At 44.9% G+C, this 14,385-nt stretch overlaps 1 protein-coding gene across 1 annotated transcript in view; it reads right to left on the bottom strand.

The window, feature by feature from the left end:
• ctnnd2a (catenin (cadherin-associated protein), delta 2a) overlaps window positions 1-14,385 on the bottom strand; it is a gene marked incomplete at both ends in the record, with an annotated part of 202,027 nt that overhangs the window by 13,524 nt on the left and 174,118 nt on the right. Inside the window, 2 exons of the mRNA XM_079754879.1 lie at window positions 711-795; window positions 3,887-4,136. Coding sequence (XP_079611005.1) covers window positions 711-795; window positions 3,887-4,136 — 335 coding nt within the window. The remainder of the gene's footprint in view (window positions 1-710; window positions 796-3,886; window positions 4,137-14,385) is intronic.

The following is a 14,385-nucleotide window of genomic DNA, read 5'->3' as shown; positions in this document are numbered from 1 at the left end:
CATAACTAAGCCTTTACCCGGCACAACTTAGTAGTTCCTTAGAGAAAGCCCTGGGGGTCTCACAGGTATGTGTATGTTTTGAAATACATACATTTTGTTTATTGCTCATTAGCTACATGCCCATTTCAATTTTTTTGTGGTGGAATTGTACATAATTTAGGAAACAACGGTTATGACTGATTTAAGGTTGAGAACTTGCTTTAGGGTAATGTCAGATGACAAAGGATGAAGGGGTTAACATATTACATAGCAATATAATACAGGTGCAATGTTGGTTAACAACTAGAAACAAATTGTATACATATAAATATATTCTATCTTAACGATCTTATTGGTTTATATTCTAATTTACTCTATTCTACAAATCTGTTCTGTTCTGTTCTGTTCTGCCCTGTTCTATATACAGTATAAAATATATTAAATCAGCCATGAAAATTGCGTGGCACAATGGAGACTTTCAAATTGCACAATTTATTTGTCCATTTCAACTTGGGTGAGCAAGGACTTTTTACTTCCTCATTAAATCAACATTAGACGATAGAAAGGCACAACACGACTGACTAATGACAATGACGATGACAAAGTGGCCATTATGAAATTGCACATTGTGTGTGTGTGTGTGTGTGTGTGTGTGTGTGTGTGTGTGTGTGTGTGTGTGTGTGTGTGTGTGTGTGTGTGTGTGTGTGTGTGTGTGTGTGTGTGTCTCTTACCTTCTTGTAGAGGGAGCGTAGGTCTCGGTACTGCCACATGCTGCTCAGCACCTGGGAAGCAGCCTTCACCACCTTGGGAGAATGTCTGCCACACACAGGGAGGTAGAGTTAGCATTACTACAAAATAATTTGCCAGAGAACAGTGGTTCATAAACTTTTTCCTACTAATGTTTCCACTGTAAGATATATTTGTCTGTAAGTTGGAGAGAGTAACCCTTTCGGCAGCACAAATGTGGACATGGAGAATGTTAATAAGGCTTTTCACATTAATTCTTGTGACCTGCCCTGAAGACAGAAAGTTTCTTAGGAAAGAAAAAACCTGAAAGTGTGAGGGGTGGATTGCATGTTTTGTTTCCTGCTTTGTTTCTGAGATATTTTTCTAAAGAGAAAGTAATTTGCAAGGGCAAGAAGACTATATTTAGAAGTACATTTTAACAAATATATTTCTACAGTGGCAAGCCTACTAAACGAGTTTGATTTTAAAGCTTTCCAGACACTTTGTCTGAGAACGGCTGGGTTTGTGTTTGCTGTTGGCAAAGGAGGCAAAAACAATGGGAAGAAGATCTTGTTATTTTAGTTATCAGTCCGTGTGGGTACAGATACCCGCCCCCAGCAACATGATTGGCCTAAACTTATTTGAGTGAAACACCTCGTTCGTCCACATTTGAGATCGTCCGTCATCAGTCATGGCTTTGAGGCTGGGGTGAATGAATAAATATATTTTCTCTGTCAGAGTAAAGCCTTTTCTGATGACTTTTAAACTTACCCAAGTTGCTATGCTAATATCCAGCCCCCAGCCGCCTCTCTTGTAAAATGCATTAGTTGGGTATGTGTTCAATGTTTGTTTAATGTTCTCTAACAACAAGGGGGAAGCTTTTAGTGTCCCGTAGTGTCCAAGATAACAGTTTAGTGAAGTTATGGAGGTAAAATAACATAAAATACTATCAAAGGAAACCACAAGGTCAACTGCAAGTGTCTTATAGAACTAAACTCACTGGCATTACATTACCCAGGCAGTAATAGAGTGATGTGAGTTGAATAACTCACGCCAAAGTCATTCTCTGCTTTCAAGTTTGAATCCTGCTCTTTATGTGTTCTTCTTTTGCTCTAAAAGCTTACATTTTTCAATGCATGTTAGTGAAAAACACTCCATTATAGTCCAATGAAGGTCAATTATAAAGGTGTGGACATTAATGTAGTTCAGCTCAAGAAAAGACAGGCTCCGTCAGACATAAAACAAGGACCATTAGGGAAAACCGTTCGGCTCTGAAAGTGTCTCCCTGCAAATTCTTAACGGTGTGCTCTTTGAACTTTAAGCTCTCCCTCTCTCACCTCAACCTCCCCCCACCCATTCGCCTGTCATTGCCACAGCAGAAAGAACAATCAGGTAATTATAAGGCTATGCGATAACGCCAGCACCTGGCCTGAAGTCATTGTAACTTCTGACCTGCCATTTCCAGTGGCAGTTATAAGTAAGGACGGCGCCACCCCCACCAGTTCTATTCTCGCCACTCCGTATCCTTTGTTCACTGTCATCTTGTCATGGTGGATGGCTGGAGCAGCAATAGGGTAAATCAGCGGTATGTGCTGTACTTATGCACACTGAGAGCTTGGGATAAAGTTACCTTTTTTTGACACCTGTCTCAACACTGTAGGAGAATTCATCGCTGGCCTTTTTCCCCCCCTTTTTATGAGGGAGAAGATAGGATTGGATCTCAGCCCTCTCCCTACTTTCTTAAAGTCATTTTTCCCATTTTGCAGTAGATTGTAAAGGACAATGCCGGCTCTCTAGGGGCAGGAATGTCGAGTGGTTCAGGCGTCGGACTGCAAGCCGAAAGGTTTCTCGGTTTCGAACCTTGCCGGTCTGCACTGTATTATAAGTGTGTAAGTTTGCTGCGTACCCTTTAAGTCCTGCTCAAAAGCTACCGAGAGCCACGATAGGATGAACCTCTGTCGTTCTGTCTGTCTGTTACTCTCGGTTTTTCGCCGACATAAGCTTGGCACAAAAGTGTGTGTGCGTAGTGTGCAAATAAACACGGCACGCCTGGGGGCATGACAAACTGTAGTAGCTTAATATTCATAGCAGAATATAGTTAGTACATTTTTCATTCAAAATAAACAAGTAAACTAAAATGTGGTATTTATTATTCCAGTAAACGCTGAAGTTTTTATGAGGCATGCTGGGTGAAGCTGAAATCATCCCAGCTAGACAGCTTCCAGACATTAAACCTTTGGATGTCTCTCCGCCTCCAACCCATCTGCTCAACCAAATAGTAAAAACAAGCATGTTTTATACCCGGAGCAATCGCCCTATAAATAACGGAGGACCCTGACAGAATGGGCTCCTTGTTGTGACGCTATTAAACTGTAGAACTATTTGCTAAGTGAACCCATATATCTTTCTTTGTATGGGGGTATACAGCAACATTTTTCTGTTATGGCTAATACGTTCCAGCTAGTCTACTGGTCTAAGTGTATCCACGGAGCTGTCTGGGCAAATCAAATGGCTGCTTTAGGGCTAGGGCGATATTGTTGAAATCCAAACACTGTGATTCGATTGGCTGAGATTTAAAAGTCCTCACGTTTGATTTAGGTATGGAAGTGTGACAGCCCGCCGTGGCTCCGCCCTTAATCTCTTCAGCTTCTGTGCTTGGATTTCACCAGCCTCTTTAGCGTTAGTCTATCCACATGGGATTTACATTGGGGGTGAAAGGTACAGCTAGCTTTGCTCAAGCTAATATGTTTGTCTGTCTGAAGAGCACTCAGTCACTCCCCCTCTTCCTCAACGTATTTTTGTCTGTATGCTGATAAGTTGTATTTGTTTAACGCAACCTCAAACCAAACTAATCCCCCCAGCCCCCCTCCCCCGCCCCCTCCGTCTCTCTTTCTCTCTCAATTAAAAACTTCAATGTTTCATTATGCCTCGGTGGTAAACGATTGACTGTAGTAAAGAAAAGTGCACTGCTTTGAGTACAGAATGAAACAGCTGACACTGTTTGTTTTGAACATCGGAATATCTATTGTTAAACTTTATGTACAAAGTTTAAGTTAAACTTTATGCATAAAGTTTAACGGATAATCACACTAGCTCATTAAACAACGGAAAACGTTCCTGAAGGCTGCTCTCGTGAAACAGGACAACGACGACGACAACAACAACAACAACAGCCACTCACTTGTCCCCCTTGCTGCGGGCGATGCCGATGAGCTTCTCGATGCCGCCGGCGTCCCTCAGGGCCTTGGCGTTCTCCATGTTCTTGGTGATGACCTCGTGCAGCGCACAGCACACCGCCGTCACCGTGTCGTCAGACATGATCTTGCTGGACGCCCCGGAGACCCCCGACGTGCCCCCGCTGGTGGTGGTGCCGCTGCCGTTGTTGATGGTGCCGGGCAGGCGGTGGATCAGATCCCGCATGGCGTATTTACCTGTGTGTCAGAGAGTGGGTGGGTTAGAGTGTGTGAGTGTGTGTGTGTGTGTGTGTGTGTGTGTGTGTGTGTGTGTGTGTGTGTGTGTATGTGGTTGTGTGTGTGTGTGTGTGTGTTTAAGGGGGTGGATGGGTAAGTGGATTGGTAAGAGAGTATGTGATTGAGATTGAGTGTGTGTGTCTGTGTGTGTAAAAAGGTAAAAAGTTTGCTGAGGTTATTAAAATAAAACGTTATGTGTGTGTGTGTGTGTGTGTGTGTGTGTGTGTGTGTGTGTGTGTGTGTGTGTGTGTGTGTGTGTGTGTGTGTGTGTGTGTCTGTGAAGCTATTAATCAAAATTCTACAAAAGGAGAAAAAACATTTCAAAGATAAGAAAGTTCTGGAGTCACGGTGAAAGAAGTCAAGAAGCAGGAAGAAAAGAAGCGCTTAATTGAAGGAGGCACACATTCCATAAAGCTCCTGATTTAAGGAAGCAAACCTTTTGGTTTTCCTTTCTGAGAGGTCATGATAACAAACCAAAGTGTTGAAGGGGTTGAAGCGGTTTACAATGCAACGTGCACACACCTAATAACTCACATCCACACACAGGAGCGCACACGTACACACACGCCCGGTGACTCAGATGGTATTTCAGCAGAAAGGTCTGGCACATCGATGAAAAGACCCCGTCTGACATTCAGACAACGGATGGAGAAGAGATTGAAGAAAGCGAGTAGGGGACTAATGAGGAAAGTAAAAGTGGCCAGCAGAAGAAAGCCAAAAAACTTTAACGAGAGAAAGGAAACTGGTACGAGAGTCAAGCTTTATGCTCCAAGCTGTCAGTTGCATCACACAAGGTCTTGAAGCTGGACAGTTTTCAACTAGAAGCGGGCGGGGTCCAACAAAGAAGAATTCTAGACGCCCAAAGGAAGTCCTCAAAGATACAGCAAATCACGACCACAATATCATAATAATAACAGTAATAAGCTGGATCTGGTTGAGTCTGTTTCTGAATGTTGTGCAGTTTAATATCCACAGTTATTCTAAATGTATCGAGGGGAGAGGTACATGATTGGACCTTCAAAAGAAAACTTTTGATTTGTGTCAACAACACACCCCTCTTTGACGTGCATGGTGAGAAACTTTAAACACAAAGGATCACAAAACACTGTGGCTCAGGGAAACTAAATCAGTTGTATTTCTTGATTAAAGATCCCCTGCAGGTACGCAGTAGTTGTCAGTCTACACCGGGCATGCACCCTGCACGCAATCCAAAGAAAAACATTCATCACTGCTAGTGCAATGGACATCTGGCGATTGTCAGGCAAAGTAGTAGATGTGCCGCACAAATTAACTTAATGAATGCAGGTCGGGAACCTCCTCAACCAGTCTGCCTTCCATCTTCTCCATGTTTTTCACTGTCAGCATATAGGGGAGCCGGAAAGCCTCGCTGCTAGGCTTTCAGAAAGTAAAAATACCCTGGGGTCATTATGCTGCACCTGCTAGGCCCTAGCACCTGCCACATAGTGACCCCCCATCCCGCGTGGTTCTGGCGGGCTATTCCACCCGAAAGTACAAAACAGCCTCGAAGCTCAGCCCCTCCATTCATCATTTTACGTTCCTCTCTGTGTCTCATCCGCGCTACGCTTAGAACATCCGACACGGGACGAGACGATAAGTATACAGAGTAATAAACTCCTCTCTCTCTCTCTCTCTCTCTCTCTCTCTCTCTCTCGTGAGCCGGCTTCGCCTGGGAGATCCGGCGCGGGTGTAAATGTATTCCTGCGTCGCCAACGTCCCTTTCCCCGGCTTAACCACGCTTGCTGTACATTTTTGTACACATCGAGCTACCGCCAAGAGTCTCCTACGGGGGCTGCGGCGGCTGATTTGATTTAAAGGCCTCCTCCAGTTCCCCTCGACGGAGGAGCGATTCGATTGTTTATAGAAGGCGGAGGGGAGACGCGTTATTTAACTCAAATTGGAGGTAATTGTCTCTGGGAGATCTGGGGGATGAAAGGAATCAGCCCGGCTGGTGGACGACGCCTCGTTCGCATGGAGAATAGAAGGCAAAGCTAACGCCGCCGCGGTCTGATCAAGCAGAGCGGGTCGGGGGGGGGAAGAATACCAGAGTAATGAGCATTTTGTAAGCTCATGATAATATAAAATAACAACTTATAATAATACATGTTTTTCTCTCAGATGCATACGCCATTGATGATTAAAAAAGAAATGAAGAAAGGTAAAGTCAAAACGTTGAACTAAGGACAGTTCTTAGTGCTTAAGTGTTTCTGAAAAGACATTTGCTTAGAAAAATGGCTGAATGTTGTTTTGATCAGGTTTTAGTCAGACTTGATGTAGTCTTGATGTAGTGTTGGCATTATCTTTAAGTCTTTACTGTGGCAGCTTCGGCATAAGCTGTTTCCCATGCGATATATTAAATCACCCACAGGGGGCGCCTGAATCAAAATAACATCACAAGTCTATTCAGAGGGAGTATTGTTTCCCTCAAGGTTTGAGAACGTCGATCGATATTGCCTCAATATGTCTCAGTTTAACATTTCTAGTGTAAAATCATAGACAATATACAATTGAGAGCATTCAGTTAGGCCAACATACTGGTCATAACAACTACAGTTAAAGAAATACAGCTCACAGGTATCGTGAGTCAACTGCAGTTTATCCAGCAGTTGCTATCTTTTCCCCAAGTACATTTTTTCCTCACATTGTAAATGGTTGATGGTGGCCTGCTGAGGCGAAGGGGGGAAAAAACGTAATACCACAGCAAAATACTGACCCTGTTACATCAAGTGTTTGTGGTGGTAATTGTTTTTACACACACACACACGCACACACACACACACACACAGCAGCACACAGACACATACAAGACATACGTGCACTGCTTTAATGTCCAACCAGCAGGTTAAAGCAGTTCTGAAGCACCTCCATGGACTTACAAACATCCCCGAAATAACAGGAATCAGTTTCTTGCCAAAGTTTCTCACGAGAAGAGGTGAAGTGTGTGTGTGTGTGGGGGGGGGAATTGGGAGATGAAACACGACTGATGTGAAAGTGATGGTGATGGGGGGGGGGGGGGGGGGGGGGGGGGAGCCCAGGTAAATTGGAAAAGAGTCAACTTGCCACATCCCCACCATAAACCAGTCCCTGTGCTCGGTGCATTTTACACCAGTTAGAGATGCACCCTGCACTCCCCTTTGATGTCTGTGCCTGACACATCCACAGATGGAGGGAGAGAGAGAGTAAGAGCGAGAGAGGGAGTGAACGAGGGAGAGCACGTGAGAGACAGTGAAGTGAGAGTGAGAAAATAGACTGGGGTTGGACAATGTGTTGGCTGTATTAAACACAAGCCAACATTTCTTCCAAACAGGGCTGTGTAGCTTATGTTTCCACGGTTCCTTTGCATCTGGATACACGGACATGCATGCACACACACACACACACACACACACACACACACACACACACACACACACACACACACACACACACACACACACACACACACACACACACACACATAAACCCACAGAAGCAGAAATCAACCTTCTGTTAAGGTAGGGGAGTTATGTACTTCAGTTGAGTTATGTACTTGTTGCTTAGGATCCTGATCCTAAAAAAAAAAGTTTCATTTTATTGCTCATTATTTAGTTAATATTATAAAAAATCTGCTGCAGTGTTGTGTGTTGAATGATTCTGAATCGGGGGGGTTGGAAGGAGGGGTGTTAAAGGGGCTATCCACTTCTGGGCTGTTTGATTCGTATGCCGGAGTCGCCCCTATTCTGTCGTGCTGTCACAAACTGTGGCAAGTGGATAAAGTCTGCCTTGCACTGACCTCGGGGCAGCTGTGTGCAAATCATTCAGGTGGGACTTATGGTCCCGGTCTCAGGCTTCTTCACGGAAAAGCTGCAGGAATAAGACGGATCATTCGAGGGAGCGAGGGGGGGGGGGGGTTATCCAAGGACAAGGACATGAATTTCCTGTTCATTTGAATGCAACAGCGGATGGCGTGTATTCCTCTAACTCAATCGTGTGAGATAGGGAGATATTCCCTAGCAGCATTAAATGGTGATGCGCATTTATAACTCAATACGAGGGGGAACGCCTCACGCTCACCCCCCCCCCCTCTGGGATGCGATCACAGCAACACACCTGTACAGTATGGAGAGGATAACCTTATGCACGGAGACGGACGGATAGGATTCTATTTATTTCTCATCCCCGCTCATTAAAGTGATGAAGCGCTCACGTTCCGTCTTCAACAGCAAGATGTGTCTCAACCTAGCTCGTTAAGCCCACCGCATTTGTATCTCGGATCGTTTGTCGCCCATGTGAGGATGTGTCACGCCGAACCTGGACCACTCCTCATGCAGTCCCAAGGGTGTTAGTGGTGGTGTGGGTGTCACATGCACAGTTTGTGTGTGTGTGTGTGTGTGTGTGTGTACAAGCACAGGCTAATGAGAAAAGTAGTGTTACTGTATGAAATCATACATTTACATGCACAGATACACACAAACACAAACACACACACACACACACACACACACACACACACACACACGCTTGGGATTCAACAATAAGTGACTGCCCTGCAGTGCCCTTGTTCCGTCTCCACAGCGATTCTCTGGCACTGATGCCATCAGCGGAGTGGCCTGGTGAGAAAGCAAGTGAGTCTGCAGGCGAGAGAGAGAGACATAACGAGACAGAGCGAGAGAGAAAGTACTGAGAGAGAGAGAGAGAGAGAGAGAGAGAGAGGGAGAGAGAGAGGGGAGAGAGAGAGAGAAAGAGTGGCAGAGAGAGACAGCGAGAGAGAGACAGAGACAGAGAGAGACAGAGAGAGAGACACAGAGAAACAGAGAGAGAGAGAGTGTGACAGTGAGAGAGAGAGGGAGAGAGAGAAGAGAGATAGCCAGTAAGATTAGAAGAATGAGCTCATCTCTGAACAAACAATGGGGAACAGAAAATGAGGCACGCCCAGGCATAGGACAAACCATTAAACCATGGACAACACTGATAAATAGAAAAAAGAAGAAAGAGAGAGAGAGTGAGAGAGCGATGAGGTGCGTGGGCATTGTGTAGCTGATCGAAAAACAAATAATTGAATCTAATGCGGAAGCATGAATACTGGGCTTTTGTAATCAAGCAGACAGCTTAGATCAGGAAGCGTGTGTAGAGAGAGAAAGAGAGCGAGAGAGAGATAGGGAGAGAGAGCGCGAGCGCACGAGAGAGAGAGCGACAGAGACAGGGAGGGAGAGAGAGAATACGTTCTGTCACGCATAATCACTGGTGAGCTAGATCAGCCTCAGCTATTCAGGCTGACCCGAAGCAATCGTGTAGTTCATGCAACATTAAAAAATCCAGCTTCTCAACCTGCCCAATCCGATGAACAGCATGTCATCGCGGCACCACTGTTGTGGAGTCACTGTAGCTGACTACTGACTGACGATTTATTTTCAGATATATTCATGCATTCAAAGGTGTCAATTGTCACATCTTGCTCGTGAAGAGTTTACTTTTAGTTTGAACGCCCCCCGAAACATCTCATTCAAGGTCAACCAAACGACAAAGTCCCGCTTTCTCTGTGTCCTTCACATTCCAGTGTTTCACTTAAAAGTTGACAAGTCTGCATAAACATTGAGGAGCCCAAAGCACAGAGGGAGCTTTTGTCGCGAGCGAATAGAGAAATGAAAGACAAACATGCTGACACACAATGGTGGTTGGAAGAGAGAGAGGACATTGGACATCTCTTTCACTCAGCACAGCGTGCCTCAATCGATTCCAAATTAAAGAGAGCCTCGATTAAAATCCGGTGACAACATTCAGGTGGGAGAGACAAGAAAAGTTTGAGAGTTAAGTGGAAAAAAGCCAACGATTATAATTGTAAAAAAAACAGTACAACTGCTAATAATGACACTATAATAATTATTTCTATAGGTGAGTGGGACAGACAGATAGAGACAGACAAAATAAAGTGAGAGAGAGGGAGAGGAAGAGAAAGAGAGCGAGACACACACACACAAGGAAAGGTAAGGAGAGGGCAGGAAGCGCTCTTTGCCGTCAGCGAGGAAGAAGGAGCGAGAAAATATGATGTTATAAAGATTGTGAGGGCACTTTCACGCCTGGTTTGTTTGGCGCACTTTAAGCAGACCAAAAACTGCAGTTTCTTCAAACCCCATCCCCAGACACACACACACACAAACACACACACCCATACATGCATCAAGAGATAAACACTCACACTCACACACACAGACACTCACACATACATGGAACCACGCCAGTCATCCTAGTTGTCGCTCGACTTCTGCAGGGTGAGCCAGCAGTATATTCAACAAATGTTCTCTAGAATCATCTCTTTTAGGATATTATTCATTTCTTCTTTTTGACGCAAATCAGTAGACATGTGTGACTGTCCTCAAAGGGTTGGGCATGCGTTCACCAGAACAAACACAACAATTTATGTATATAATTCAAGTTTACATTTTAGACCATATTCATTGCATACAGTGTTATATTGTTATGACGAATGGAATGTATAACGGCTGTCCAACATCAACCATTTTAAGCCGTAACCAGTGCCACTGTATAAGTAATCTGCTTGTGTATTGGGCATTATTCAGAAAGCGAGAGCTTATTGCGTATCACAAATAGAACTGCATATAGAAATCTAGAAATAAACAGCGTTTTAGGTGTTCCAACACAGGCGCACATCCTTATGTATGTGAAACATCCGGGAGTACATAGAAAGAAAATAATCCTGCTGAAGGATGGCTATACAAGCACCAGCATATGCCGTGCATTAAGCGGACCAAATGCATACGATGACTTGATATACTCATGTCATCATAGGATGGCAAAATGAGGGGGAAGTTGTGGGATAAAGGAGGTTAGAAGAGGGGAAAGACAAACAGAGCGACAGATGAGGAGGATGGATCGCAGGCAGGCTTCGGTTTGCACCTTCAATCCCATTACAAAAAGGTCGTCTGGGAAACAGGGGGCTTACAGGGACATCCGGGGGAATTGACAGGCTCTGCTCGACCCCCCGACACACGCGTGCAATCACAAACCCAGACGAGCACACACATCACCGTTTTTTAATAAAAAGGGGTTTTTCTTGTCTTAGGGATCTAGAGGGTTAGGCGTGTTGGTCAGGGATGTCTGAGCAACTGCAGACATTTAGGTTGTGCTGCAGACAAAGCATTTTCCCTTCAAGAGATCACCACGTTATCTAGTCAGAGTGCTGTTAGGTCTCAGTTCCAAAATAAGCATATTGGTATATGCTTTATTTGTGGGTGGTTATTTAGTTAAATTCCCACGTGAAGAATATGGTGACCGTTGGCTAGCGAACGCCGGCTGGTGACTGTCGGCTATCGAGCACAGGCTAGCGACGACGGCTAGGGACCGCAAACTAGCAACCGCCGTCTAGGGACCACCATCTAGCAACCGCCAACGAGCGACCACCAACTAGCGACCGCTAACAAGTGACCGGCAACTCCCAACCACCGACTAGGGACCGACGGCGAGGGTCCAACGGCTAGTGACTGCCAACTAGCAACTGCCAACTAGTGACGGCTGGCTAGGGACCGTCATCCAGTGACCGCCAACTAGCGATCAATGGTTACTGACCGCCGGCTAGCAACCACCTGCTAGCGACCTCTGACAAGCGAATGCCAACTAGCAACCGCCAACTACCAACTAGCGACCGTCGACTAGCGACTGCCAACTAGCGCCCCCCAGCTTTCGCTTTCCGCCCCTCAACATCCGCTTTCTGTGAACTCTGAACGCCAGCACCCATGTCGCCGATGTGGTGGGTGACCGAGCGAAGACATTGTTAGCCTCTTCCTGCGCCTGTGTTGTGGTAATGTCATTTCCCATGTCTTTTTACATGTAAGCAGGCTGTGCGTGGTGTTTAGTTGCACAAACCTAAATCAGCTGGGAGTCCAACTCCAACTCCTAGACTTTCCCTCATTCCCTCATGCCTGCCTTCCCTTCAGTGAAACTATGACACTGGCCCTGTCGCCGAGCCCAGAGAGCGAGACAACACTCTCCTCTTAACTCCTCTCACCTCCTTACTGTCTTTTCACACAATCTCCCTTTTCTCCACCCAGAGACAGCATTGCCAAGCCTAAAAAAACGAATCTCCACCTTCACAGTTGCCATGGCAAATGTTTAATATATATATATATATATATATATATATATATATATATATATATATATATACATATATATATTAAAAAGGGACACTTTGCAGTTTAACACCAAATGGGGGGCTGGGGCTCAGCAGAAAGACAATGTGGAGCAAAAGCCAAATACGGTGCTTTTTCTGGCAATGTGTTGGCCCCTCACCTTCTATCCTGTGCAAGCACATCAAGTCGCACCTTCCCCAGAGCCAGGACTTAACCTGGACAGTACTTGTCTGTTTCAATTGTCCCTTTCGCCCTCTTGCTTCATCTCTCTCAATCTCCCTCTCTGTCTAACCCCAGCTCTGCCTTGTCTGTTTATATTTGTTGGGCTCAATTTTTGCCCCACAGCCTCTTTCCATCCTTCCCCCTTTAGTATAGGTCTGTGTTGTCTGGCTTTAGCCGTAGCGTTAAAACAAAGTGACAATGTTTTGCCCCTCTCTCTCTTCCACCTTCTCTCCCATAAGCTGTATCTATCTATTTTATCCCAAACTTCCTTTCCCACCTTCTCTCTGCGGTTCTCTCACTCCTCGCCTCTTTCACTTGACATCGAAATACACAGAGAAGATGATTATCAACTTAGATAACATCGGCAACAATCAATTGCATTCATCATAATTAAATCATCACACGTTTCGAGGCTGTTAAGTTGCCAAGTTAATGGATTCATCGCGATCAAACAATGTTCATGTTGGTTCATTGCGTCCATTGTAAGTTTAACTGTTGTGTTCCTTTGAACTCTAACTTCACAGCAATCACATCTGAACAATGTCTGGTTGGCCTAAAGCAGCAGGAAGATATCAATTGACTTGTTTGTCATCAGTGTTCACATATAGTGACGTTCCCACCCAAACGTCAAAAACATAATAGGGAACATTATTAGTATATGACGGCAACACTTGTCTTTATTTAATCAAGGCTTTATATAAGCTCATAAGTGTCTAATTAGCCTTTAACGCATCGCTAAGTGCCAGTTAGAACGGTACCACAGTACAATACTGGCTTGTTGAGCTTTTGCCATGGGCATTCTGGGTAATTCCGTCAGCGTGTCTTTGGCATCCTCAGAGACTGCCAAAGCCTGCCGTCTTAGACCGGGGGCAAGGCGTTGCTATAGAAACCACAGGGCACACCGGGAATGTTGAGATAATCAGAGACACCAGAAAAAGAGAGGGAGAGAGAGAGAGAGAGTGAGAAAGAGTTTTTGTATACAAAAATGAGAAAACATTTGAACTCTGCACACTCAAACACACACTAACACAAACACACAGAGTTTCCTACTCTTACGAACTGGATAGTGATCCTTAGTGATAGTAATAATGCGTTAATTATTTGTTGCCGTTATTAGCATCAATCAATCCATCTATCTATGGATAAATCTGTGTAGCACGAGTACATTGTTTTGTGTGCGTGTGCACGCTGTAGTATGTAATGCTGGCACGTGGTCACTTGTGTTGCTGCTGTCACACCAGATGTGTTTATCTCTTCTCCATCTATCCCTGCCCACCTCTCTCTCTCCGCAGAACACAAAGACACTGTTTATTTATGTTAGCCTCCCATTGCCCCCTCCCTGCCTTATTGGTAGCATCCGCCTCAGTCTTTGAAACACACACCCCGTGTGGCAGCCCGCTACTTGTTATTCATCCACCGCTTCGCTTCTCCTGCCTGCGCAGCGAGGCGAGAGTGGAGAGCGTAGGTGTTAATAGTTGTGACAAGTTGAACATGAAAGCAACACTGCGGCTCCGACTGCAACTGCCATCACCTGTGAAATTTCTGCTGGGGAATAAGATAATTTAAATATATTCAAAAGACGAAGTTGGTAAAATGCCCCGTTTTTTTGTTGTTGCTATCATTATACCGTTTGTGGTTAACACCATAGCAAACACTTGGGGGGCTTCATTTTCTGTCTCATTCAGTGTCTAATTTTTTAACCAATCTCGTAGCTCGTAGATATTATATTGCTCAATATTTCACTATTGCCGCCACCTTCTCCAGGCCGCAGAGCCAAATTGCTCCCATCGACTATTACAGTTAGGCACATAACTTACCGTTGACATAGCCGACACTATAATTCT

The sequence above is a fragment of the Pollachius pollachius genome (assembly GCF_949987615.1).
Source record: "Pollachius pollachius genome assembly, chromosome: 17".
Lineage (NCBI taxonomy): Eukaryota > Metazoa > Chordata > Actinopteri > Gadiformes > Gadidae > Pollachius > Pollachius pollachius.
Note: the sequence above shows the minus strand (reverse complement) of the source record. Positions and strands in the feature narration are given on the sequence as shown.